Source organism: Nakaseomyces glabratus, chromosome I (assembly GCF_010111755.1).
Source record: "Nakaseomyces glabratus chromosome I, complete sequence".
Taxonomy (NCBI): domain Eukaryota; kingdom Fungi; phylum Ascomycota; class Saccharomycetes; order Saccharomycetales; family Saccharomycetaceae; genus Nakaseomyces; species Nakaseomyces glabratus.
In genome coordinates, this window is record NC_088959.1 from 103,667 (window position 1) to 130,263 (window position 26,597).

General features: G+C 40.5%; 15 protein-coding genes and 2 non-coding genes across 17 annotated transcripts; 10 read left to right on the forward strand and 7 right to left on the reverse strand.

Moving 5' to 3' along the window:
- Positions 1-32: 32 nt before the first annotated feature.
- On the forward strand, positions 33-665 carry ERP5 (Erp5p; the record flags this gene model as incomplete). The annotated part of the gene is made up of 1 exon (XM_447308.1): positions 33-665. One exon carries the CDS (start codon positions 33-35, stop codon positions 663-665), a length of 633 nt encoding a protein of 210 aa, XP_447308.1.
- A 319-nt stretch (positions 666-984) lies between these two features.
- On the forward strand, positions 985-2,286 carry UBA4 (Uba4p; the record flags this gene model as incomplete). Its single annotated transcript, XM_447309.1, has 1 exon — positions 985-2,286. One exon carries the CDS (start codon positions 985-987, stop codon positions 2,284-2,286), a length of 1,302 nt encoding a protein of 433 aa, XP_447309.1.
- A 124-nt stretch (positions 2,287-2,410) lies between these two features.
- On the reverse strand, positions 2,411-3,553 carry GVI51_I01089 (putative cystathionine beta-lyase; the record flags this gene model as incomplete). The annotated part of the gene is made up of 1 exon (XM_447310.1): positions 2,411-3,553. The coding sequence occupies one exon, from the start codon at positions 3,551-3,553 to the stop codon at positions 2,411-2,413; it is 1,143 nt and encodes a 380-aa protein (XP_447310.1).
- A 626-nt stretch (positions 3,554-4,179) lies between these two features.
- On the forward strand, positions 4,180-5,634 carry APE4 (aspartyl aminopeptidase; the record flags this gene model as incomplete). The annotated part of the gene is made up of 1 exon (XM_447311.1): positions 4,180-5,634. The coding sequence occupies one exon, from the start codon at positions 4,180-4,182 to the stop codon at positions 5,632-5,634; it is 1,455 nt and encodes a 484-aa protein (XP_447311.1).
- A 153-nt stretch (positions 5,635-5,787) lies between these two features.
- Positions 5,788-7,290, reverse strand: OSM1 (fumarate reductase; the record flags this gene model as incomplete). Its single annotated transcript, XM_447312.1, has 1 exon — positions 5,788-7,290. One exon carries the CDS (start codon positions 7,288-7,290, stop codon positions 5,788-5,790), a length of 1,503 nt encoding a protein of 500 aa, XP_447312.1.
- Positions 7,291-8,139: 849 nt separating this feature from the next.
- Positions 8,140-9,300, reverse strand: GLY1 (threonine aldolase GLY1; the record flags this gene model as incomplete). The annotated part of the gene is made up of 1 exon (XM_447313.1): positions 8,140-9,300. The coding sequence occupies one exon, from the start codon at positions 9,298-9,300 to the stop codon at positions 8,140-8,142; it is 1,161 nt and encodes a 386-aa protein (XP_447313.1).
- Positions 9,301-10,074: 774 nt separating this feature from the next.
- ISY1 (Isy1p) lies at positions 10,075-10,686 on the reverse strand (the record flags this gene model as incomplete). Its single annotated transcript, XM_447314.1, has 1 exon — positions 10,075-10,686. One exon carries the CDS (start codon positions 10,684-10,686, stop codon positions 10,075-10,077), a length of 612 nt encoding a protein of 203 aa, XP_447314.1.
- Positions 10,687-10,907: 221 nt separating this feature from the next.
- Positions 10,908-12,440, forward strand: UTR1 (NADH/NAD(+) kinase; the record flags this gene model as incomplete). The annotated part of the gene is made up of 1 exon (XM_447315.1): positions 10,908-12,440. One exon carries the CDS (start codon positions 10,908-10,910, stop codon positions 12,438-12,440), a length of 1,533 nt encoding a protein of 510 aa, XP_447315.1.
- A 478-nt stretch (positions 12,441-12,918) lies between these two features.
- On the reverse strand, positions 12,919-13,233 carry CYC1 (cytochrome c; the record flags this gene model as incomplete). The annotated part of the gene is made up of 1 exon (XM_447316.1): positions 12,919-13,233. One exon carries the CDS (start codon positions 13,231-13,233, stop codon positions 12,919-12,921), a length of 315 nt encoding a protein of 104 aa, XP_447316.1.
- A 953-nt stretch (positions 13,234-14,186) lies between these two features.
- Positions 14,187-14,660, forward strand: ANB1 (translation elongation factor eIF-5A; the record flags this gene model as incomplete). Its single annotated transcript, XM_447317.1, has 1 exon — positions 14,187-14,660. One exon carries the CDS (start codon positions 14,187-14,189, stop codon positions 14,658-14,660), a length of 474 nt encoding a protein of 157 aa, XP_447317.1.
- A 959-nt stretch (positions 14,661-15,619) lies between these two features.
- tS(AGA)3 lies at positions 15,620-15,701 on the forward strand. The gene has a single exon. It is a non-coding gene; the product is annotated as a tRNA-Ser (tRNA).
- Positions 15,702-15,918: 217 nt separating this feature from the next.
- Positions 15,919-17,700, reverse strand: TAH11 (Tah11p; the record flags this gene model as incomplete). Its single annotated transcript, XM_447318.1, has 1 exon — positions 15,919-17,700. The coding sequence occupies one exon, from the start codon at positions 17,698-17,700 to the stop codon at positions 15,919-15,921; it is 1,782 nt and encodes a 593-aa protein (XP_447318.1).
- A 577-nt stretch (positions 17,701-18,277) lies between these two features.
- On the forward strand, positions 18,278-20,221 carry SSC1 (Hsp70 family ATPase SSC1; the record flags this gene model as incomplete). Its single annotated transcript, XM_447319.1, has 1 exon — positions 18,278-20,221. The coding sequence occupies one exon, from the start codon at positions 18,278-18,280 to the stop codon at positions 20,219-20,221; it is 1,944 nt and encodes a 647-aa protein (XP_447319.1).
- Positions 20,222-21,060: 839 nt separating this feature from the next.
- VPS55 (Vps55p) lies at positions 21,061-21,480 on the forward strand (the record flags this gene model as incomplete). Its single annotated transcript, XM_447320.1, has 1 exon — positions 21,061-21,480. One exon carries the CDS (start codon positions 21,061-21,063, stop codon positions 21,478-21,480), a length of 420 nt encoding a protein of 139 aa, XP_447320.1.
- A 528-nt stretch (positions 21,481-22,008) lies between these two features.
- On the forward strand, positions 22,009-22,080 carry tM(CAU)3. Its single transcript has one exon. It is a non-coding gene; the product is annotated as a tRNA-Met (tRNA).
- Positions 22,081-22,924: 844 nt separating this feature from the next.
- Positions 22,925-23,407, forward strand: VMA3 (H(+)-transporting V0 sector ATPase subunit c; the record flags this gene model as incomplete). The annotated part of the gene is made up of 1 exon (XM_447321.1): positions 22,925-23,407. The coding sequence occupies one exon, from the start codon at positions 22,925-22,927 to the stop codon at positions 23,405-23,407; it is 483 nt and encodes a 160-aa protein (XP_447321.1).
- Positions 23,408-23,748: 341 nt separating this feature from the next.
- NUP85 (Nup85p) lies at positions 23,749-25,917 on the reverse strand (the record flags this gene model as incomplete). The annotated part of the gene is made up of 1 exon (XM_447322.1): positions 23,749-25,917. One exon carries the CDS (start codon positions 25,915-25,917, stop codon positions 23,749-23,751), a length of 2,169 nt encoding a protein of 722 aa, XP_447322.1.
- Between the last annotated feature and the right edge of the window lie 680 nt (positions 25,918-26,597).

Here is a 26,597-nt window from a genome sequence, read left to right on the forward strand (position 1 = left end):
AATACTGCAAATAACGATCGAGTGTGCTAAGAATGAGACTACAATACATTATCTTCCTCTTGGGATGTCTCCTACAGACATCGAATGCGTTGCACACTTATGTGAAATCGGGAGAGATGAAATGTTTTTACAAGAACCTGAAGAAAGGTGATGTGTTAATTGGTGACCTTGATACAGCAGTCAAGAACAATGGTATATACGAAGAAGATCCAGCGGTTAAAGTGTCTGTTAGCATTGCTGAGACTTTTGATGATGACCACATAGTCTTGAACCAAAAGAATCCATACACTGGTGACTTTACATTCACTGCTTTGGACAATGGTGAACATAGAATTTGTGTATCTCCAACGTATCCTGATTCTAATGAGCCAATCCGTGTCTACCTTGATTTGGAGATCAGTAACATCGAGGCCTTGGACACTAAGGGAAAGCAAAACGAAGCACAATTGAGAAAAAGAGTTGATCAGTTGAACCAGAGACTAAACAACATCAGAATGGAGCAAGATGTCATTAGAGAAAATGAGGCTTCCTTCAGAAACCAGAGTGAAGCTGCCAACAGTAAGATCACTTTCTGGACTTTAGTACAAATCTTTATCCTAGCTGGTATGTGTACCTTCCAAGTCAGCTATTTGAAGAACTTCTTTGTTAAGCAAAAGGTTATATAATTAAACAAGAACACTGATTCGAAAGCCCCCATACTTGCTACATTTATACAAATAAAAGCATTAGATTTATATATTGTAACGTCACTACTATAATAGAAACATTAGTCTATTTATGAAGTTTATGCTACGATTATGTGGAAATCATAATTTTTCACCTTCGATGAGTGAAAAAAAAAAATGAATTTCAACTGTAAAGCGATGCCCAAGCTCATCGCCAGTTATATCATTACTAATGGATTAGCTTACCACTTTATAAGTGGCTGTTGTATGATCTATAGGCTTACGATAAAAACTAAAATAAGGTGAAAAAGCAACTAGTATGACAGACCAGGATCTGCTAGCTCAAATAGAGCTTTTGAAGAAGGAAAATGCACAACTAAAGGAGAAGCTGAAGAGTCAAGATGATGAGCAGTTGTCTCTGGAGGAATACAGTAGATATGGTAGACAAATGATTGTTGAAGGTACAGGAGGTGTAGTGGGTCAACTGCGGTTGAAGAAGGCTAAAGTGCTAGTGGTCGGTGCTGGTGGTCTCGGTTCTCCTTCATTGCCATATCTAGTCGGTGCCGGTGTTGGGACTATTGGTATTGTTGACAACGATATTGTTGACACTTCTAATCTGCACAGACAAACTATCCATAATACTGCTAAAGTTGGCATGTTGAAATGTGAATCTGCCAAGCAAGTTTTGAAGGATTTAAACCCACATGTGAACATCAATACATATCCTGTTAGATTGGGCCCTGAAAATGCTTTCTCGATATTTGCAGATTATGATATAGTGATGGACTGTACTGATACTCCTTTAACCAGATACTTGATCTCGGATGTTGCTGTGAATCTGGGCAAAACTGTGGTTTCAGCGTCAGGTTTGGGTACTGAAGGTCAACTTACAATTTTAAACTTCAATAATATTGGACCATGTTATAGGTGTTTCTATCCTGTGTCTCCAAACCCATATGCAGTGTCTTCTTGTCAGGAAGGTGGGGTTATTGGACCATGCATTGGTCTAGTTGGTACCATGATGGCAGTGGAGACTTTGAAAATAATAATGGGTGTCTATAATAATGAAAACTTTGAACCATTTCTATTATCTTATTCAGGCTTTCCGATTCAGAGCCTGAGAAGATTTAAAATGAGAGGTAGGCAATCAAAATGCCAGACATGTGGAGATGCACCTGTCATCACCAAAGAAGCTATTGAATCGGGAATTATTGATTATAACATCTTCTGCGGCTCAAGAAACTATAATGTTTGTGCTGAGGGAGAGAGGCTCACAGCTAAAGAATTTGACGAAAATTATGGGCCTGAATTCAGTGGAAACAACAAGGTTTTGTTAGATGTTAGGCCATCGCATCACTTTGATATATCACATTTCAATAACGCCGTTAATATTCCCTTGAAGGAATTGCGTGATATGGATGGTGATATTAGTACGCTACAGAGCAGAATACCAAACATTAATAAAAATAGTGAAGTTGTAGTTCTCTGTAGGTACGGTAACGACTCACAATTAGCCACGAGAATGCTAAAAGATGAATTTGGCATAACAAATGTCAAAGATGTGGCAGGTGGTTTTTTCAAATATATAGATGATGTTGATCAAAGCATTCCAAAATACTAATTGTATTACATAGCGTTATATTCATTCAAAGTCTATCATATATTTACGGGGAAATCTATCAATTCCATCTTAATGGCTTGCATAACATTAATGAAGGTAGTGAGCCCACTTTATTTCACATTCTCTATTGTAGCTTTTCAAGTTCAATAAAAGCTGCATCAAGATCAGCAATCAGGTCATCGGCTGATTCACAGCCTATAGAAAATCTAATCAGTGTTTGGTCAATATATGGATCTGTCATGGCTCTCCATTCAATGAGGGACTCTACACCACCCAAAGAGGTAGCATGGTGGAAATATTTCAACTTTAGAGGCAATTGCTTACATTGTTCCTTATTCATCAGTGTGATCGAGAATACTGGTGTATAACCACCTATTAATTGTTTCTTTACGAATGATTCATCTTGTAATGATGAATGAAATACTTGTCTCAAGACCTTTGAGTATTTATCTCTGTTTGAGACTAAATGTTCGACAATTTTAGTTACATTTTGTGATTGCTTCAAAATTCTCATTTCAAAAGTTCTTAATGACCTTAGTAGCAAATGGCTTTCCAGGTTTGCAACATTGGTTCCCAGGTATATTCTGTCATCCTTCAGGCGTTTGCTCACTTCTTCATCTTTGGTCACCAAGACACCACTCAACAAGTCCGAATGACCACCAAAGAATTTAGTCGCAGAGTGCATAATTATATCAGCACCAAAGTTCCAAGCATATTGTAGTGGAGGTGGAGCAAATGTTGAATCGACCATTAGTAGAGCTCCCCTGGAATGAGCCTTGTCGGCAAACGATTGTAAGTCATAAGAGGTGCCGAATGGGTTAACAGGCGTCTCGATGTGAACTATGTCACCTTTTTGGGCATACTCTTCGATATCATCCAGAGACCTTTGTATGAGGCCGTAGTTTCTGGACAATATGTCTGCAATACCGTGGACACCGTGGTAACTTTGACCTATGAATAACTGCTTAGGGTTAAAATGAGTCATGGCTGCATGGAAAGCCGCCAGGCCTGACGAATATATGACAGCATGGCCTTCCAAAATCTCAGAGAATATACTCTCGAGCCTAGTGGCATTAGGGTGGCCTAACCGGGAGTAAATGGGTGTTCTATCCATGAATTCTAGGTCTTCCCTTTCATTCCAAGGTACCAGGTCGTTCTCATCGTACCTGAATGTGGTAGCAACGTTAATAGGTGGTGCCACATCGGGCACCCTATTTTTAATGTCATCACCGTGGATCAATGTAGTGGCCAAGTCCTGTCTAGTCATTTTGTAGTTGTTGTAACTCAGTTATACAAGAGATAATAAGATGTCAAGAAAAATGTGTCTTCCCAAGCAAATGTCAATGGGTAATTCGCTTAGACAAGGTAAACTGCTTTACATTCTTGCTTATATATGCAGCAACTTGATGACCCTGACCACAGACGTCTCATGCAATTGCAAACAATCAGTCATTAACTCAATTGAGACATCTAGGCAACCACAGTTTTTAAAATGAGGTCTCGAGCATTGAGATGATTACTCATGTGAATGCTGTGATTACTTGCATTTTAGAAAGTGACAGGCTGCCAGCTTCATAGTCTCATCGCTTTGAAGGGACTATGGGCACGGTGAGTGTAAGACCAACACATTGGAACTCAATCGAGTATAGTAAAAGACGTTGCTAGTAAATGCTACACTAAGAATAATGTTGCTTTCACTCTCACTAATATCTACTACTCATCGCAAACTACTCACAATTGCATATGATCAGCATTGGGTCAGCACGAACGGGCTCCTTTTCTTTGACACAATTCTTAGATGCGCAGCCTAGCGATGAGCCAGCCAGTATAAGAGGACTCAATTGAAACCTAGGTTCAACTAATACAAAACTCTAGAGGACTCCAGCTAAAGCTATGAGAACACCCTTCTTCAAGTCTAAGGAAATGTCAAAAAGCCACGCTTCTGAGTTCATCAAGTTTTTGGACGCTTCGCCTACGCCTTACCATGCAGTTGCTTCTATAAGGCAGCATCTTGTCTCCCATGGGTTCAAGGAATTGAGTGAGAAGACTGCTTGGCATGGCAAAGTTGAGCATAATGGTAAATATTATGTTACTAGGAACAACTCTTCTATTATCGCGTTTTCCGTTGGTGGCAAGTGGAAGCCAGGTAATCCAATTGCTGTTACAGGTGCTCATACCGATTCACCTGCGTTGAGAATTAAGCCAATCTCCAAGAGGGTGAGTGAGAAGTATGCACAAGTTGGTGTAGAGACTTATGGTGGTGGTATATGGCATTCCTGGTTTGATTCTGATCTTGCCTTGGCTGGTAGAGTGTTTGTCAACGATAAATCTTCTGGCAAGATTGTCTCTAAGTTAGTTGATTTAAAGAGACCTCTCTTGAAGATCCCAACTTTGGCTATTCACTTGGACAGAGAAGTTAACCAAAAATTTGAATTCAACAAAGAGACTCAACTTCTACCAATTGCAGGTTTGGTCAAGGATGAGAAAAATGATAAGTCTAAGAACGATAATAATTCTGGAGCTATCAAATCTATTGTGGAGCGCCACCACAAAGAACTTTTGGACCTTGTTGCCAAAGAGCTGGAATTGAAATCTGTGGAAGATATCGAAGATTTTGAATTGATCCTATACGATTACCAAGGTCCAACCCTTGGTGGTATCAATGACGAGTTTGTCTTCTCCGGAAGGCTAGATAACTTGACCTCTTGTTTTACTTCTATGCACGGTCTAACATTGGCTGCTGATACTGATTTGAGTAATGAGAGTGGTATTAGAATGATGGCTTGTTTCGATCATGAAGAAATTGGCTCCTCATCTGCACAAGGTGCTGACTCAACATTTTTGCCAAGTGTGATTGAACGTTTGTCTTACTTAAAGGCAGATGGTACAGATGCTGAAAACCCAGTTACTGTACCTTCCTATCATGAAACTTACTCTAGATCATTCTTCTTGTCATCTGATGTTGCTCATGCAGTTCATCCTAATTACGCTTCAAAGTATGAATCGCAACACAAGCCTCTAATTGGTGAAGGTCCAGTCATCAAAATTAATGCCAATCAGCGCTACATGACTAACTCACCTGGTTTGGTTCTGGTTAAAAAGGTTGCTGAGATTTCAAAGGTACCACTACAACTATTTGTAGTTGCAAATAACTCTCCATGTGGTTCCACAATCGGTCCAATTTTGGCATCAAAAACAGGTATTAGAACGTTAGATCTAGGTAATCCAATCTTGAGTATGCATTCCATTAGAGAAACTGGTGGTTCTCGGGACATTGACTATCAAATTCAGTTGTTCCAGAAATTCTTTGAGCAATATACCAAACTTGAAGATCAAATTGAAGTTTGAGATAAATGAAGCATTGTTTTCCATAATCGGTACTACATTCTCATGATGTAGAATTTAGCATCAATTTGGGAAGTGCCAAAATTAACAGAATAAATAATAAAATTAATGAAAACAACTATATTTATAATAATTATTTATAAAATAACGATATGATTATTTATATGAAGATGCGATTGACTCGGCAGCTGTTCTACCATAAACAACACATTCCAATAAACTGGAACCACCTAGTCTATTGGCACCATGAACACCACCGGAAACTTCACCAGCTGCATATAAGCCCTTAGCTAATGGTTTTCCTGAAGTACCGACTACTTGAGAGCGTTCGTCGATCTCGGCACCGCCCATAGTAAAATGTACGACCGGAGTGATTTCTCCATAATAAACAGATGTATCTTTTGACACATCCTTTCCAAAAGTGTTAATAACCAACTTCCGGTTAAAATCATCTGTTGACGCGGTAGAATAGTGTTGCAAGTGCTTTACAATATCTTCTACATTACTAGTAATTTTCAAGTTTTTTACCATATCAATGACACTCGCTTTCTTAATCAAGCCCTTTGACATGTAAAAGTCGATGTTAGCCTTATAATTGGTATAAACAGCTTCACTCATCAACAAAATCGCTCTGTTGTCATCCTTGGGACAGTATCTTTGGATAGCCGCAGTGACGTTGTCTCTAGTCTCCAGTTCATTGACAAATCTTTTACCTGATTCTGGATGAAGTAAGATACCACCTAATCCTCTTAGTGCCTCTGCCGCTAAGAACTTCCAGTTGTTTCCTCTATCTTTACTGTCTATGAACCCTGTAGGATGTACTTGGATTTCTTTCATATCTACCATCTTGGCACCTAGTCTCTCAAGAATATTTTGACCGTCACCAGTAGTTTGCTTACCGTTCGTGGTAGGAAGTTTGACTAGTTCTGGGTTAAATTTATGTAAGAATTCTTTGGAGTAACCGAATCCACCGGAGCAAACTACAACATTCGAAGTTTCCAGCACGTGAGAATTGCCATCTGCGTCTGTATATGTTACACTGTGAACCTCACCTTTGGAATCGATGCCTATATCAGTAACCTTATTATTTAATAGTATTTTCACTAATTCAGGGTTCTCTTCGGATGTCTTCTTGAGGGCCTTGGACAAAGTAGATACTATTTCAAATCCTGGTGGGATATTAGTAGAGGATCTATGTGTCCTAGCAGTAGAGTGTCCACCAAGTTGGGCAAGTTTATCTAGTTTTAGGTTGAAAGTACTCTGTAACCAATTGATAGCTGAGCTAGAGTCTCTAGATAATTTTTCCATCAAGGGTCTTGAACCTTTGCCCTTAGCTGAGCTTATAGTATCTTCCAGGAATAACTCGGGGCTGTCCTTAACGTTCAAGTTCGCTTGTGTAGTAGTACCAGCACCATTTATACCACTCGAAGCTTTAATTGAGTTGCCACCAATGGAGGATGCCTTGTCGATCAATACAACGGGGATTTTGTATGTGTGTGCGAGCTGATTACTGGTTGTTAGGCCAGCAAGCCCTGTGCCGATGACCACAACGGGACTCTTTGGGACAGCTTTGTACATTGAATTGCTATTAATCTTTCTATAAAGCAGTACCAGTGCAATGATAGTAATGTATACCAGGACCTTTCTTGATCCACGCATTGCTGAGAGTTGTGTTGCAGGTAGTCTTCAGAACAGTATTGGTAAACTTAAGAAACTTTATATATCAGAGTATTTTACAAAGGTTACCATGCGTAAACACTAAAAGCACCTAGGTATTTAGTGAAGTTCGGATCCCCACTGGGTTTTTTTTATTGGTCCAAGAGAAGCCCATTCAAATCACTCTTGCAATTGTTGCTTACTAAAAAGCTACGATTGTCCTAAAATCGGGTGTGTGACAGAGTGTGTAGGGATGAGTGTCTGTAGCAAAAGGTGTGAGCACCGATAGGACGAAATTCCTTGGCAGCCCGATGTTGATCGGTACTATAATTAAGACAAGCTACTGATCTTCTCTTCAAAGACTAATACATTTGTTACCTTTTTTTATTTTAGTAATTTGAAAGAAAAAAAGGCGTCAAAAGTCTATGAAAGCAGGATTGAATAATATTAATATTATTATAAATATACAAAAAATAAAAGTATAATGAAATTGAATGTAAATTGTTCAAGACATGTGTAGTGTCAGAAAAAAAATAATCATTAAAAGAAATTGTTAATGTAAATTTTTGGAATTGTAATTATTTTTTATTGTAGTTTGATAAAAAAAATAATTGAAAAAAAAATGTTGCTCTATCGTTAAGTTAAAGTTAAAGTAATAAGATCATGTTATTTTGGATATTTTAGGGAAATAAAGATAAAAAGAAAGCAAAAATATCGTTGGCTTCACCCTTTGATTGTATTGTTGTGAATGAAAAGGCAATGAAAAAAAAAATTTAGTCAACTCTTGTGTTTGGGGGAGGAGTCGCTGTTCATCATACACACAGAGTGCTTCTTGAGTATGCGTTTACAAGATTAGTACTTGTAAGTCTTGATCTCTTGGATAGCGTTACCTTCGATGTCGACTTCGGTGGAGGCACTACGGTAGATCTTAGTAGCTCCGTTTTCATCGAATGGGTGTTCCTTAGAGTATTCGAAGGCTTCGAGCAAAGCCAGTTTTACCTTTTCCAAGGATTCTTCTGAGACTTGGTAGTGGAAGGAGATTCTACCACCCATCAGCTTTACACCGTATTTCAGACCTTTCTTAACCAGGACGTCAGGGTTCATCTTTGCTGCTCTCAAGTCGACGAAGACGAAGTTAGTGTCGGCTGGGGACTCGAGAGGGATACCCTTTTCTTTACAGAAGTCTGCCAAGTTGTGGGCTAGTCTGTGGGAGTACAGTAGGTTTGACTTCCAGTCGGCGTCGATGTTGCAGAGGGCCATTCTGGATAGCATACCTGATTGTCTTACACCACCACCTTGCTGCTTTCTGAAGTGGTTACACTTCTTGATGAACTTGGTGTTACCGACCAGGATGGAGCCCATTGGGGCACCCATGGACTTTGACAGGCAGATGGAGATGGAGTCGAAGAGTTCACCGAACTGTTTCAGTGGGACACCGGACTCAGCGGCTGCGTTCCAGATACGGGCACCGTCACAGTGCAGCTTGAGGCCGTTCTCCATACACCAGGCCTTGATGCGGACCAGTTCTTCTAGCGGGTAGATGATACCATGCAAGGTGTTCTCCAGGGAGATGACCTTGGTTGGGGCACCGTGGATGTCACCATCGTCTGGGACATAGTGGCTCTTGATGTCCTCGAGGGTCATGTAGTTGCCATTGGATGGGATCACTGGGACGACCATGGCTTGGGACAGGATGGCCAGACCAGCTGCCTCGTGTGTGTAGACGTGCGCTCTGTAGTCGCACAGGATGGAGTAAGGTGGCTGGTACAAGTGCGCTCTCAGAGCGATTTGGTTGGACAGCGTACCGGAGACACAGAACAGACCGGCCTCCATACCGGCCAGCTTTGCGACGTGCTGCTCGAGACGGATGGTGTCGACGTCCTCGTTGTAGACAGCGTCACCAATAGAAGCCTCCAGAGCAGCCTCCTTCATCTTCCTGGTAGGAGTGGTGAAAGTGTCGGAACGCAGGTCATTGGAAGCACTGGTATATTGTGGTGGTAGTTCAGTAGTCATTTTATTTTATGGGGGGGATGTTTCTGTTTTGGTTCAAGATTGAATTAGTGTTTGTTATTTCCCTACCAGTATTATATATATAAACATTTTTAAAAGTACAGATCAGCAAGAAAAATTTTCCAACAAATTACTCATTTGCCAATCCAAAAAGAAACGATGCTAGTTGTAGTCTAGCTAGTAGCTTGTAGTTGTAATTGTAGTTGTAGTTGTAGTTGTAGTAGTAGTTATAGTTGTAGCTTGTAGCTTCTTGTTAGCTAATGGCTTTTTCAAGTTCTTTTTTCAGCTCTGTGCTTGTGCAATGCTTGTGCCACTTGTGCAATGCTTGTGCTAGTCAATGAGCTGAGTGCATCTTGTGCTGTTCTCTTGTATCTTTCTTTTTTTTGCTGCCCTGCCCCGTTTCTCTGGGCACGAAAGAATTGCTTTTTTCCTCTCTGTGGACAGGGTGTCTGTTGTGTTGTGCTGTGGTCTCTGTGTCTCTGTGTGTCTCTGTGTGAGCAATATACCGCACGGCCACGTACTTGTCCAGCGATCCCTGCAGAGCCGTGCGGTGTCCACATCTGGGATTGGAGGGGCACAGTGGGCCCGTACACCCCCTTCGAGGGATTAACTGGAATTTCAGATCTCTTCTGGACCCTTCTCTATTGCATCATTACAGAGTGTATTGTATGTTGTATAGTGTATGGAGTGTAGAGTATAGTGTATGGAGTGTATTGTATAGTGTATGGAGTGTATTGTATAGTGTATAGACAGTATTGTATGTTGTATATGCTGGCGTTACAGGTTTAGCTGGTGCAGCAGTTGGCGCTTGCGTCGCTCTACCAGGTACTCCTCCATCTGCTGCTGGGTGGGTGGCTCCACCAGCACGCTCTCCTGCTGCGCGATGCCATGTGCCTTCCGCAATCGCTCGCTCGTGCCGCGGTAGTCGCCATTGTCACTAAAGTCGCCATTGTCGCTAAAGTCAACGTACTTAGCGCGCTTGACGGTGAACTGCCGCGCAGCGGTGGGCCGCTTGCGCGCCTCGGGCAGCTCGCGTGCTCGCCCTATGTACCGCACACCGTTCACCACCACGCCGCCATACACTGGCGGCCGCTGGCGCTGCTTGAACCGTCGCAGGTGCCGCGACCACCGCTGGCTCTCCTGTATCAGCTGGTTCACACGCGCGTTGCACTCCCGCACTTGCTCCTCGCTCAGCAGCGGGTCGTACAGCCGGTTCGTGCACTCGCCCACCTCCCGCAGCGTCTGCTTGTACCACTCCCTCGCCTCCGCAGGGTCGCGCACGGACTCAACCCGCGGCCGCTTGTACCGATTGTAGTCCCGCCGGGACTCAGCCTTGTGCTCCTGGTACAGCGCCAGCACCGTCTGGCTCTTATCAACGTTGCGACTCATCTTGCTGTCACTGCCACTGCCACTGCCACTACTATCACTACTATCACTGTCCCTGCCTCTTCAAATTTTTTTCAGCCAACGGGTTGAAAAAATGATTCAAAGGGGGGGGATGCGCAGATGCTGAAATTACCATTTGAGACATTGAATAAAGCGTACTTGATACTTGCTACTTGATTGCTACTTCCCACTTGGTACTTGACATAACTGACAATCTATAAAGGATGGAGGAAATGAAACGCACAGACAGCTGCACCAAGGAGAAGGCGCTGCAGAAGTGGCTCGCCGATGCCGAGGAGTCCAGCTCCAGTGCCAGCGAGTACAAGATCGCCAACCAGGACACCTCGAGACACGACTCGGACGTGGCGCTCGATATCAGCAACGCCAAGGACATGCTGCGGAGGATCTCGAGCGAGCGGTCGCCCTCCATGTCGATGTCCGCGCACAACACTTCCAAGAGCAGCAACACGCACTTCCAGTACGCCTCGACCGCGTACGGCGTGCGGTTGCTGAGCAGGGACATCTCCAACACGAAGGTGGAGCTCGACGTACAGAACCTGATGATCGTCACCAAGCTGAACGACATCTCGCTGTACTTCCTGACTCGTGAGCTGGTGGAATGGCTGCTGGTGCACTTCCCACAGGTCACTGTCTATGTGGACAAGGAGCTAGAGCACAACGACAAGTTTGCCGCACAGGAGCTCGCAAAGGACAGCAAGTGCAGACAGTCGCGTATCAAGTACTGGACTAAGGAGTTCATCGACGAGAACGACGTCTTCTTCGACCTGGTGATTACGTTGGGCGGTGACGGTACAGTGCTGTTCGTCTCATCCTTGTTCCAGAGACATGTGCCACCTGTGATGTCTTTCTCCCTGGGGTCCCTCGGTTTCCTAACCAACTTCAAATTCGAAGACTTCAGGACAGACTTGACAAAGATTCTGAACTCTAAAGTAAAGACTAACTTAAGAATGAGGTTGGAATGTAAAGTCTACCGCAGACACGAACCAGAGGTTGATCCCGAAACCGGTAAGAAGATCTGCGTGGTCGAACACATCGATACCCACCACATATTGAACGAGGTCACCATAGATCGTGGCCCTTCGCCATTTATCTCCATGTTGGAGCTTTATGGGGACGGCAACCTGATGACTGTGGCCCAGGCTGATGGTCTGATCATCGCCACCCCTACTGGTTCTACAGCTTATTCATTGAGTGCCGGTGGGTCCCTGATTTACCCAACAGTGAACGCCATTGCAGTCACGCCTATCTGCCCACATACATTGAGCTTCAGGCCTATCATATTACCTGACAGTATGACACTGAAGGTTAAAGTATCCCTGAAGGCCAGGGGTACTGCCTGGGCTGGTTTCGACGGTAAGGACCGTTGCGAGTTGAAGCAAGGTGATTTCATCACCATTTCTGCCAGTCCTTACGTGTTCCCAACTGTTGAGTCCTCTCCAATTGAGTTCATTAACTCCATCAGCAGAACCATGAACTGGAACGTCAGAGAGCAACAGAAATCTTTCACTCACATCTTATCTCAAAAGAACAAGGAGAAGTACAACACTGAGAAAGTACGTGAATCTAAGGCTAAGAGTGAAGAGGAAGAAATTGAGGAAAGGAAGTTGTCCAGTAGTGCATTTGATATGTCATCGTTGAAAGAGGCAGTGAAAGAAGAGGCAAAGGAGGACGAGGGCGACGACGAGGACGAGACCGCAGACCGCTGTCTGTTGAAGAAGACAAGCGGGTCTAAATAGGTGCTACGACTTTTTTTAATGAGTTTTTTTATATCAAACGTTGATTCACATACATTCTGAAGAAAATACCTTTTATGAAATCTGTGCATACGTACCTTACCTTAAAGTACATACTATTACATAACTATGAATTTTTTTATGACACCATTTCGGAGTTCAATTAGAGGAGAAAAGTATCCTTAGGAGTTTTGTAGTATATGTACATGTAGTTTTGTATTCACACCTAGGGTGTGTATTAGATATATATACTTAATAGATATAACAGATTGAAAATTTCTAAATCATCATGAAGAATTGAAGTCAAAAAAATAAATATGGGTGGGGGATAGTTTTTAGTAGTCCGATGGAATATTGAGATAAATTTTGTGATAAGAGGTTATAGTCTCTTATTCCTTTAGAAGAGAAAAAAATAAATAGCCCTTACTGAGGGATGTTATGACTAAAAATGCGTGATTTTTCCTTTTGTTTTCATAGGAGCTCAATCGGAAGTGGCCTTCTTCAAGTAGGCGATCAAGTCCTTTCTGTCCTTCTCTTTCTTTAGACCACCGAAAGCCATCTTGGTACCTGGGATGTACTTCTTAGGGTTAGTCAAGTAATCGGACATGTTGTCCTCATCCCAAGTGACGTTCTTCTTGATGTTGGCGTCGGTGTAGGAGTAGCCAGCGGCTTGGCCTGACTTTCTACCGAAGATACCGTGTAGGTTTGGACCAACCTTGTTTGGACCGCCCTTTTCAACGGTGTGGCATTGTAGACATCTGGTCTTGAATAAAGTAGCACCTTTCTTTTCACTCATTATGGATATGTATTTGTCAGTTGTATTGTTTGTTTATGATTCTGGCTGAACAAGATTGCAAGACAAGAATTCGAAGTCCAAGAGGTGGGTATGAATGTGTCGAGAGTTGAGTGGATATTTATATACAAATAGAGAAGTCTCAATCCTCGAGACTTACCTCCGGTATTGCCAGTAAAAATTTTTTGCGGGATGAGTTCTTTTGATCCCCTTAGAGCATTACAAGTCTATTAACTACTGATAGGTCCAGTAACGGGATGGTCCCTTACAGTGATATTTGATCCTATTGGGCAAGCCGGTATCCCGATAACTCCCTCGTACTCCTTGTTCAATACACTATTTGAAAGCCACCGGGAGATGTACTGGGAGAGGTACTGGAAAAGATACCGGGAGATGTACTGGGAAGGTCACTCAGAGACCCACTGCCAGACCCACTGAGAGGACCTCCTTGTAGAGAGCTAAGAATATCACTTCCAGGGCTCAAGTGTAGGGGGCTTCCCATACAAACTGCTGTTTCGGGAATAGTATCGTGAGTTGTGTGCCCTTTCTATACTATCCAACGTATCGGGTTTCAAGAACAGGAGGGTTTAGTTCGACGACGAAAGCCGTTATGGTGTTCACAGTGGTTTTCACAGTGGTACTCACAGTAGTGTTCACAGTAGTGTTCACAGTAGTGCTCACGGTGATGCTTACAGTGATAATAATTATTCATTGTAGATTGTTGATGTAATTCCAGTTTAATGCGCTGCGTTTTCTGTGTGTTGGAATGAAGCTGAAAAAAAAATTTTTTTTTTTTTCAATCGACGATGTCGATGAGAGTTGAAAAAAATTTTCACGTGGTTCTTGGGAAAAGTATATAAAAGTGGGTCATTCGTTGGGATTCTTTGGCATTACTTTTGATTGCAGTCCCAGAAACTCCCACAAACACACTACATACACATACACATATATACACAATGGCTGAAGAAGAACACACCTTTGAAACCGCTGATGCTGGTTCCTCCACCACTTACCCAATGCAATGTTCTGCTTTGAGAAAGAACGGTTTCGTCGTTATCAAGGGTAGACCATGTAAGATTGTCGACATGTCTACTTCCAAGACCGGTAAGCACGGTCACGCCAAGGTCCACTTGGTCGCCATTGATATCTTCACTGGTAAGAAGTTGGAAGATTTGTCTCCATCCACCCACAACATGGAAGTCCCAGTTGTCAAGAGAACTGAATTCCAATTGTTGGACATCGATGACGGTTTCTTGTCCTTGATGAACATGGACGGTGACACCAAGGATGACGTTAGACACCCAGAAGGTGAATTGGGTGACCAAATGCAAGCTGCTTTCGACGAAGGTAAGGACTTGATGGTCACTATCATCGCCGCCATGGGTGAAGAAGCTGCTATCTCCTTCAAGGAAGCCCCAAGATCTGATTAAGCATCCTAGCACATAAGCTTTGCTCCAGATTTTTTTGAATTCCTACAAATTTACAAAACCATAATGATTTCTCTTTTTTCCTCTTACATTTTTATTTTATTTTAAGATTCCACACATGCACAAATTAACTAAGTCAAGATGATTCAGAGAAGGTAAAGGGAATTTTTCTTTAAAATAATTTGAAGATCTAAGATGGAAAAGGTTAAAAGAAAAATACTCACATTCATTAATTATATTTTTCTAACACTCGGAAGGGCAAATCAGTTATATTGTTAATCTCCGTTTTTTTCAATACACATTATAAGAAGGAATGAGAATAAATGAGAATAAAAGACATTTAATTGTCAAAAGAATAGTTGGTTGTTTTTTTTTAAAAAAAAAGAATGCTTTTTATTCGTTTTGCATTTTTCTGTTTATTTCATTTTCTTCGAAAGATACTTGATTAATTTACAATTGACTGCCCAAAATCCTTTTACCTTTTATGAATCAAGATAATTTCCTTTTGTTCAAATCATACATGCTGTCATAGATTACCTATGATGCATATAGAAACTGTTCAAAGGATCATATATACAACATTATAACATTATTTTTATTTATTTTTTCTGTATCCTTTTTAATATTAAATTAACTCGTTTTATTTAGTAGCAAATTCAGAATTAATTCAAATACTAAACATAAGATGATTTGCATACCTATATGTGATGCTCTTAGTCTCGGGAAAGCTCCATCCACTCATGCACACTCAAAAGCTTCAAGTTTTCTTCATGACAAGGAGCATTGGTGCCCTGGTATCCTTTTTCAATATTACAGCACCAGCTCAATGTCTCGTTGCTCTCATTAGAAGCAAAATGAGCAAATTAATAATGCTGCAGTAGTAGATTTAGAAGAAGAAAAGTGCCGGATTTGTAGAGTGCTTATAGTATCACTTTGCAGGTTAATATAACAGAGAACATAATGGCAACTTGGCCGAGTGGTTAAGGCGAAAGATTAGAAATCTTTTGGGCTCTGCCCGCGCAGGTTCGAATCCTGCAGTTGTCGTTAACTTTTTTTTATATGACTTCTATCTTTTTATTTATGTTTTGGATACCATTCATGCATGTTTAACACCCGAATTCAATGATTTAGACCACTATGTTAGCAGTCCATATGCAAACATTGTAAGAACAAATATTTGTTTTGTTACATTTTTAATGTTAATTACTAAGGTCTTATTTTATTTATATGTATTTAATTTAATATCATAAATTCGTTACTATTACATATTCGTAGTATTATGTTTCTTGTATTTGTCAAGAAGTTCCATAAACTGGTCTCTGTCGAGCAGTTCCCATCTGTATACTTTGAGACCACCATCAACTGTATGAACAATCAATATATCCCCCAAAAGACGTTCAAGTCTGTCAAGGATATCTGTTGCTTCTTCATATCCAACGGGATTATTACTATTTTGCAAGCTATCCACGGTTAAGGTAGCCAAATACGTTGCAGTGTAAGGTTCATTCGGTCTCAATGAGTACATGATCTCAAACACCTGTTTCATCTTTACAGTTAAGAATTGTTCGTAGTTGTGTTTTCTCTGTGATAGAAGGGCGGCAGATCTTCTCTCTCTTTCTCTTAATCTCTCTAGTAAATTCTCCTGCGAGTCGTGAGGACGTTCTAAGTTTTGGAATTTTTCTTTTGGATTACTTATGTATTTGGCTGGTGAGGCAATAGGTCTTGTATTAGCTAACTTGATGTTCGTATTCGCTATGGAAATGGAACCCTGCCCATCACTGCCACGTCTTTTACCAATCTTATAAACAGGAATATCGTCTGGGATCTCTTGTGATTTCGTTACGTTTTCATACCATTCTTCCAACTTTTTAACAAAATCAAGTTTTCTGGAGTTGTTAGTTAGCATCGCCAAGGGGTCCTTTTTTGGTAGATTCACCATGAGTTCACCATTAGAGTTGTAATCCACCTTATACGCTTGTGGCCATACAGTCACTATTTTTAAGAAGTCATTGCTAGACACTTTCCTATTCATCATATTGGATATTTGTGGAAGTAGATCATGTAGCAATGGATCTCTATTACTAGCTCTAGACATCTGGTGTAATGAAACAACTGTTTCAGCAACATTGAACAATGCTTTCACGAAACTTATCTTCTCTTTCAATTGCAGTATAGAAAATTCGCGAGGATAGTAGACTTGTGACACTTTTTTAAACTCCAGTATCTGTTCTTCAAGGAAATCTTGAGCCAACGTGGTGTTAGCATCTGGTGATTTGTAACCCAAAGCAGGAAGCAAAGTCAATTGGACGACGTTCTTCTTCATATTAATCTGTAGTGGCGATGTGGAGTGCATGTGGCGAGACTCCTTTGCCAATAGCTCGCCGGTATGCAACAGAAGACAATCGGGTTCATCTATAGTGATCCATACGTTTTCATCGTTGCTCATAGTGGATGGTTTCACTCGTACATTTCTAGCCACGGGTATGACAGACAAGATCCCTGGTGTTCTCACAGTGTTGAACTCTGATGCTTCGTACTCAAACTCCAAGTCAGACCCGTCAGGTAACACTGCTTTCTCAACTTCAGTTGGGTGGTAGTAACGAACCAGCTTTGTCGAGTGATGGGAATCATCCAATGTAACTCCGTTGATATCAAGACTCCTTAGACACAGCTGTGAGAAGTACATCAACACTTTCAGCAGCCTAGAGCTCACTTTCCTCAACATCGGGTCCTTCGCCTCCCTCGCAAACTTGAACGCAGCGTCCGTGGTAGCGATGTACTGTTCCAGGACCACGTCGTCTTCCAACTGCAGCGCACCGGTGAAGTTCGAGTCAAACCCTTGCGAGACATCAATCGGCGAGAGCTGGCTAAGCTCCAAGTCGAGCTTCTCCCGGTTCGCATAGTTCTTCAGCAAGAACGTATCGTGGCCCAACAGTATGCTCCTCAGCACTTTTTGCAACGCCACGTCGTCAGACACTTCATCCAGATCAATCACAGGCACTCTATCCATGGTTAAACCCCCACCAACCCTGAGAGAGACCATATATACACCAATAAGACTAGTCAGTGGAATATAGCCCAAATCACAGATGAGCAACTTCACTTAGCTTATGTTTGGTATATGAAGTGAAAAAACATGTGATATATACGTGCATAGGTATATGGAGACCCTCCCCGCCCCCACCCCCCACCAAACTACAAGCCCTAAACCCTAAAAAGTTGCACACTTCACAGTTCATGCTCACAAACTCACTCCAGCGTTATTAAGCCAGGCAGCTAACAGAGAACAGAGAACCCTAGAGATTTAGGGTTTCTTGTCGCGGTATCGCCGAAGTTTCGACCGAATTCTCGAAAAAAGAGCCAGTGATCTTGAATAGGCGAGGGGGGTGTGCGAGGGTTTCTGTGTTTTCAGGTCTTTTACCTCTTGATTCCTGGAAGATCGAGCGAACTCACACTAACCCCTTCTTCAGAACTGCCAAGAAAAAAAAGTATAAAAGGGAAGGGTGTAGCGGGGGGGCCCTTCCGTTGCTTTCGGCGGTTGGAACGGCGGCTATAACTGTAGATAGAGTACTTTGGCGTAAAGCAAAGCGGGATACACTTATAATACACAAAAAGTAACGATGTTGGGCGCTAGGAGAATTGTGCAGAATGCTCGTGTGTGCAAGAGATTGCAGTCTACCAAGGTGCAAGGGCAAGTTATTGGTATTGATTTGGGTACCACTAACTCTGCTGTTGCGGTTATGGAAGGTAAAGTTCCAAAGATCATTGAGAATGCCGAGGGTGCCAGAACCACGCCGTCTGTTGTGGCTTTCACCAAGGAAGGCGAGAGATTGGTTGGTATTCCAGCCAAGCGTCAGGCCGTTGTGAACCCGGAGAACACCTTGTTTGCCACTAAGCGTTTGATCGGTCGTCGTTTCGAGGACGCCGAAGTACAAAGAGACATCAAGCAAGTTCCATACAAGATCGTCAAGCACACTAACGGTGACGCTTGGGTGGAGGCTAGAGGCCAGCGTTACTCGCCAGCTCAAGTTGGTGGTTTCGTTCTGAACAAGATGAAGGAGACCGCTGAAGCTTACCTAGGTAAGCCAGCTAAGAACGCTGTCGTCACTGTCCCAGCCTACTTCAACGACTCTCAAAGACAAGCCACCAAAGATGCCGGTCAAATTGTCGGTTTGAATGTTTTGCGTGTTGTTAACGAGCCAACTGCTGCCGCTTTGGCTTACGGTCTAGAAAAGGCTGACGCTAAGGTCGTCGCCGTCTTCGACTTGGGTGGTGGTACTTTCGATATCTCTATCCTAGATATCGACAACGGTGTCTTCGAAGTTAAGTCCACTAACGGTGACACTCACTTGGGTGGTGAAGATTTCGATATCGTTCTATTGAGAGAAATCGTCTCTCGTTTCAAAGCCGAATCCGGTATCGACCTGGAAAACGACCGTATGGCTATTCAGAGAATCAGAGAAGCCGCAGAGAAGGCCAAGATCGAACTGTCCTCTACCGTTTCTACTGAAATCAACTTGCCATTTATCACAGCCGATGCATCTGGTCCAAAACATATCAACATGAAGTTCAGCAGAGCCCAATTTGAGACTTTGACCGAACCTTTGATCAAGAAGACCATTGACCCAGTTAAGAAGGCTTTGAAAGATGCCAACTTATCTACCTCTGACATCTCAGATGTCCTATTGGTTGGTGGTATGTCTAGAATGCCAAAGGTTGTTGAAACCGTTAAGCAACTGTTCGGTAAGGAACCATCCAAGGCCGTCAACCCAGACGAAGCTGTGGCCATTGGTGCTGCTATTCAAGGTGCTGTCTTATCCGGTGAAGTCACTGATGTCTTGTTGTTGGATGTCACCCCATTGTCTCTAGGTATTGAAACTTTGGGCGGTGTCTTCACTAGATTGATTCCAAGAAACACAACCATCCCAACCAAAAAGTCTCAAATTTTCTCCACTGCTGCTGCTGGTCAGACTTCCGTCGAGATTAGAGTCTTCCAAGGTGAGAGAGAATTGGTCAGAGACAACAAGTTGATCGGCAACTTCAACTTATCTGGTATTCCACCAGCTCCAAAGGGTGTTCCACAAATCGAAGTTACTTTCGACATTGATGCTGATGGTATCATCAATGTGTCTGCCAGAGACAAAGCTACTAACAAGGACGCATCCATTACTGTTGCTGGTTCTTCCGGTTTGTCTGATGCCGAAATTGAACAAATGGTCAATGATGCCGAGAAGTTCAAGTCCCAGGATGAAGCTAGAAGACAAGCCATTGAGACCGCTAACAAGGCTGACCAATTGGCCAACGATACTGAAAACTCTTTGAAGGAATTTGAAGGAAAGCTAGATAAGGCTGAATCTCAAAAGGTTAAGGACGAAGTCGCCGCTCTAAAGGAGCTTGTTGCAAGAGTTCAAGCCGGCGAAGAAGTCGATGCTGAACAGCTGAAGACAAAGACTGACGAACTGCAAACCTCTTCCATGAAGTTGTTCGAACAAATGTACAAGAACCAAGGTAACGATGGAAACTCTAACAGTGGTTCCTCTGAAAATCCAGAAAACAAGCAATAGACTTAATCTTCAAGATTCCAGTTGAACTAATAATAGACCATGGATGGGTTCCTATTGGAGGATAGTCATCATATTTCAAGTCATGTAAATAACATTAATCCACTCTTGATGGATACTCCCCCAGTCATACCCAAGTGCTCAAATTTTACATTTATTCATAAGACAGACACATTTGTTTGTGCACTTGCGAATTTTCTCTGTTGCAATTTGTTTTACAACTGTCGTTTTAAGCATTTCATAAGGTTGAACTAAAAACACCTAATTTAGAGACGATAGGTCTTCCACATAGTAAAACAATTCAAGACACAAGTATTTGTTATTATAACCTTAAAGGGATATTACTTGCCATGTCTCGTTTTCATTATATTTATGAATTTTTGTTAATAAAATAAGCTAACAGATTGTTTTAGTTTAAAGATAACTTTGTATATACCTACCTTAAAATAAAACTGTAATTACATACCTGCTATTATAACAGACACGATGTTCTTCTATAACAACTTGACCTCATTTCGTATTATCTTGCCTGTTCACTTCTTTTGGCAGTAGAATTATCATCTCACAGTGACTTTTTCTAAGCTTCGCCGAATCCTGGAGTCCTTCCCCTTGCAGCGAGAAAAGGGTCCGAATGTATCAAGAAGACAGTAAAGCCACCTAACAGCTCGAACCACATAATACCGTTATAAGGTAACGCAACCACCAGAGTCTGATAAAACTTTAATTAATCGGATAACCCTGAGATCATCTATATCTGTCGGGATACCCAGTGACTTTTTTTTAAGCAAAGAGATAAGCACCTTTATAAAAGATTATACCCACACAATATTATAAGAATAACAATGGAATTGAGGATTTCGCCACTTACTAGAATTATATCCCTATCAGGATTTTTAGCTTCTGGTTTCCTGTTTGTTATATTAAGCTGTGCCTTATATCACAATTACTACCCTCTATTTGGCACACTTATATTTTTACTGGCACCGATCCCAAACTCACTGTTTGGAAGGAAAGGCTATGATACCTCTGATTTCATGTCTGATACTACCAACAATGCCCGTGATTTTGGCCATTTCCTGACAAGTATGATGGTAACGAGTGGTATTGTGTTGCCCTTTGTATTCTACCACTGCCAGTTAATTGGCTCTGTGAGCTGTATTATGAGTATGGTCGGTGGTCTGATAATATACTTGAGTATCATTATCTTCTCCTGGTTTTTCAGCACTTCTTGGGACAGCGAGGACGATAACCTGTTCGGCTAGTATTTCTTTTCTGTTCAGCAGTGGTATAATTTTTTTTAGTTAATCAAGAGGGTGATACCGTCAATAAAATATTTGCTCTATATTCACTGGGCTAGTCTGTTTCTTATCCATATTGCTGATTAGGTATGAATTAATAAGGCCCATTTTTAAATGTACACCTAGGCAACTTTCGTAATCAGCACTTTCAAGGAACAACAAATTTGAAGCCGACGATAGTACAGGGGGTATGAATAATGGACCAACTTTATATATAATTGAATAATGAGCTTTTTGTACAACTATTGCATAAATTCCTAAAATTAATTGTATCATTGGACAACTCACACATAGTGTATATTCTGAATATGATAAGAAGGAGGACTTAACCAGCTATTACACTAGGACCTTTTGATGATTAAAATAATTCAAATCATCTAGTCCTATGTAAGAAAACAATTGTCAAGGAATATAAGTAAATAATACTATTGAAATTTTACTACAAACTATCTTAACCAGAAAATAGTTTCACGGTTCTCATTCATTTTGTATAGCGCCGTGGCGCAGTGGAAGCGCGCAGGGCTCATAACCCTGATGTCCCTAGATCGAAACTAGGCGGCGCTAATGATTTTTTTTTGTACTCGTAAAGTCTTAGAGGTGAAGCACCTTATAAGGATGTAACAACTAACTTTGTTGTGTATAAGCTGCAATGGTGATAATATAGGCGTGTTGGAGCGAATACCAGTTTAGTTATGTGCTATGTCCCAAAATAATTTTTATTAAGAAAGCATCAAATAAACCAGAGAAGATATTCACTGAAATTTTGCTAATATAATTTAATATGATAATCGCTAAACAAGTGTACTAGAGAACAAGTTAGTATCGAAGGTCAATATTTTTACAGTTCTGAAACTCATTTTCATATTCCTTATAAATATTAAGATATATGATCAAAAATTCGAAATTAAGCAAGAACAAAGGTTTCTAACATAATGAGCATATTAAATAAATTATTTTAGCAGCTATATTTCATGCGTGTCTAATTGTTTTTGCAAATTGCTAAAATGGTGTTTGTACTATCACGTCAGCCTTCCTGTTATAACAATGATTACTCAACATACCTATAGACGATATAGTAAATACGATTCCTGAAATTAAAGGAACTTTTGCCAAAATTCACCTTTGGAAGGAGGAAAACACAGTGAAATATTGGCAAAAAACTTATCAAACTTTTGAAGAGCTCAGTACTTGGAAAAAGTATTTAAGGAGTTCTTTTCTTTACAAAAAATCTCATAGTCTTACAACTACTAAAGAAATAACACCTGATAAGTCTCTTACTTCAGAACTCACACCCCCCCTCGGTTGATTTGAATATAAGGACTACGCTAAGAATTAGAAAAAATAAAAAAAGGATTCTCGACAAGACCCCTCTGTTTCAAGATTCTTTTATTAATTTGATAACTCCATAATGTCTGAATTGTGTCCAGTTTATGCGCCATTCTTCGGTGCCATTGGTTGTGCAGCTGCCATCATTTTCACTTCTTTGGGTGCTGCTTACGGTACCGCAAAGTCTGGTGTTGGTGTATGTGTAACCTGTGTTCTAAGACCAGATCTTTTGATTAAGAGTATTGTTCCAATTGTTATGGCCGGTATTATTGCCATTTACGGTCTAGTTGTTTCCGTGTTGATCAGTTCGTCTCTGACCCAAAAACAAGCTCTATACACCGGTTTCGTCCAATTGGGTGCAGGTCTTTCAGTTGGTTTGAGTGGTCTAGCTGCTGGTTTCGCCATTGGTATTGTTGGTGATGCCGGTGTCAGAGGTACTGCTCAACAACCAAGATTATTTGTAGGTATGATTTTGATTTTAATTTTCTCAGAAGTTTTAGGTTTGTACGGTTTGATTGTCGCTCTATTGATGAATTCCAGAGCTACTCAAGACGTTATCTGTTAAAGATCCAAAATGAGAATTTTACTGGTATTTTCTTTTTGAATGTGCCAAATACTCTCAAAAACAATTTTATAAAGTACACTTTGAAACATCAAGAAGGGGTTTTTTTTACCTTCTTTCAAAATGCAATCCACTAATATGTGGATAACAAAATTAATCAAATAAATGTATAGTTTTTTTATTCAAGATCTTCTATTCATACATATATATCACTCAATTTCAAATCGATAAGACTATTATTCTTTTATTGGGATCATCTATTACTTCTTACATTTAGAGTAAAAAAAAGAAATATAATATAAGTCTAGAATTATTATATCAAAGATATTACATTCATAAATTTTCTATATCATCAAATTCAAGCAGAGTTTCCCATTCAACTTTTTCCTTATTAGCTTCTCCATTGATTTCAACTCTTTCGGTAGATCCGCAATTTCCTCAGACAGTTTCTCATAAGCGATGACTGAATCGGTATCATCACAATCCCAATTCTTTTCAATAGCAGCCAATAAAGATACTAAAGTCTCCTCATCAATCATTCTCTGGTCATCATTCAAGAACAAAGGATACATGTATTTGACAATTAGCAGGACTGTGTATTTCTTAGGCAAGTACTCAAATTCAATCAGTGACATTAATTGTTGAAGGGCCTTAGACCACCTCTCGTTCTCCACATTGCTGAAAAACTGAGAAAGGACAGCGTATGGTGAAAGCGACTGCCTCATTGCGTTAGTAACAACTTTGTTCAGCACTTCGTCTGGTATTAGTTCTGAAGTATTGAAATCTCCATCAACAATGGCACTCAACACTTCATCCTCCATTGGCTTTCCTTGAAACGCTGCGTTCTCAAACAAAAGCCAAGAATAATGCTTTACTAACTCATATTGACCGGCTTTGCTAAAGTTTGCTATGGCCTCTACAGTGTTACCATTGTCTAGCATTTGATTACCTAAAGTTGTATATATCTCCTTGGCAATATCTGGTAGTCTCCATTTGGCACACACGCTTAGTGCCCATTCAATGTCATCATTAGTTTCAAATGGATAATGAGGTATTAATTCGGCAATTGTAGATTTCTTAGAACTTGGTGTGTTGTAGGGAGATAGGGAAATCAGACCAATAGCAACTGGCCATAATGTCTTCATTTTCATGGAACATAATTCTAATGCAAAATTATTTAAGAGAAAACTTGCCATACCATTTCTTTGTGAAAAAATATCATCTATTTCGATATCGTCTGATCCGCTATTTTCCTCGAGGATTGTATACCTGTCAATGAGTAGCCCTTTTGATTCGCATAATGCTGCACTAAAGCTTGCCGTACAATTATCTAGCGATTCAAGTATTGGAAGAACTGGGAATATATCATTTTGTAGTATTTTTAAACAAGCAGTTTCCCATGGGTTAGTTACATCAATTGGAGTCTTGCTAACTGCCAGACCTACATATTCCTGTATGAGTTCCTCAGATGGAATGTAGTACAAAAGGAAACCAGTAAGTGACTCATACCAAAATGACGAGTGCTGTAAAATCTTGTCACGATTACCAGCTGTAATGGATATCGCATCTAGTAAATTCTTGCGAAGTGGTACAGGAATTTTAGTATCTGCATCTTCAAAGTTTTGCTGTAATTCTAGAGCAAAAGACTTCCATTCCCTGAAATGTTCCTCTGATTCAAGTGGGTAATTCTTGACTAATTGTATAAAATCTTCAAAGATGGTGCTAGTTGTCTCACAGTTTTCTTTCAAATATTTTGCGAGTTCCGATTTTTCAAGTGTGTTTATAGCTTGTTCAGTAAGCCCTCTCAATAGCAGTTGGTAAACTAATTTCCAAAATGGTTCAGTAAAAAATACCTGACTGCTGTCAGATTGTCCGAATATGCTTTGAATGTATTCTACCTTGGGTTCACCGTCAGTCCTGTTAGTCCATTTCAACAGGCTATCAAAGAAAGTAGCCCTATCATTAATAGAATCTATAAATTGGAAAGTTCTAAGGCATTGCAGGATTACCAAACACTGCTCTAACTCTAATATTCTTGCTATGTTAGCATTTTCTAATTTGTCATATGAAGCAATTAAAATTTCCAACTCTATAATCATTGAATCCAAAGCCATATTGACTACTCTGGTGTGCTCAAGTTCATAATCTGAACTAATAACACCAATGGTAGGCCTTGAAAAGATGCGATGGCTTCCCAAGTCCTGGTAGATATCGAAGAGGTTACATATATAGTTGATGAAATTCTCACTGAAGTCGGATGTTGACAAAGGTACTGGATAAAGATTCACATCTTTTTGCGATTTGACATGCATTATATTCTCATTAGCACCGTTTCCTAATTTGAATACCAAAGGAGAATTATGGCTTTCTTTAGGAAATTTATCTGCATCAATAGGAATGACCACTGAGCCTGATATGGGATCTCTTATTATTTCATTAGCTTTCTTGGTCCTCATAGGACTTTGACCATCTGCAAAGTCCAGGTCGACATCCATCACCAGATCATTCAGCATCTTCTTATTTGTTCAATTGTGAAAGGTAAGGGCTCCGTTTAAGTTGCAGAAAACTAACAAATTATGCAGAAAAGAGAGTTTATGCTATACTAAAGTTATCACCCAAGAATCCAAGACGATCGAGTATATTATGAAGACGTCATACAATCACTTTAAAGTTCATCTCTAAATTAGATTTGTTTGTTCAAATTTCTTGAAGTCGGGTCTTCTGCAGCGTGAAAAAAAAAAATAAAATATTCAGCTCGACGTAGTTTGGGGGGTAAAATGTATATTAATTATACCTCAAACAAGTGAAAGAAGTGTATTCTAGTTTTAAGATACAATTGAATATTTATATATGCACTAAATGATGTAGAAATTTTCAAAATGCAAACTATTTTATTTTGATCAAGGCCAAGTTGAAACCAAAACAAACTATAGCAAAAAAGTGGAGACAATAGTAAATTTTCTTTTTGAATATATTACTAAAATATTTAATACAGTGAATCATTTCGATAATTGCTCTTCTAAATAAAATGCTTGTGTAATATAAGTGTTTAGAATAATTTATACTTATTTCACCGTTACTCATATGATCACAAGTTACGTCTGAAATTTTTCAATTGCGATGCGATGAGCATCGCATCGCAAATAGTAACTTCAAGCGTTACAGTCCTATTCATCACAGAAATGTTTATCAT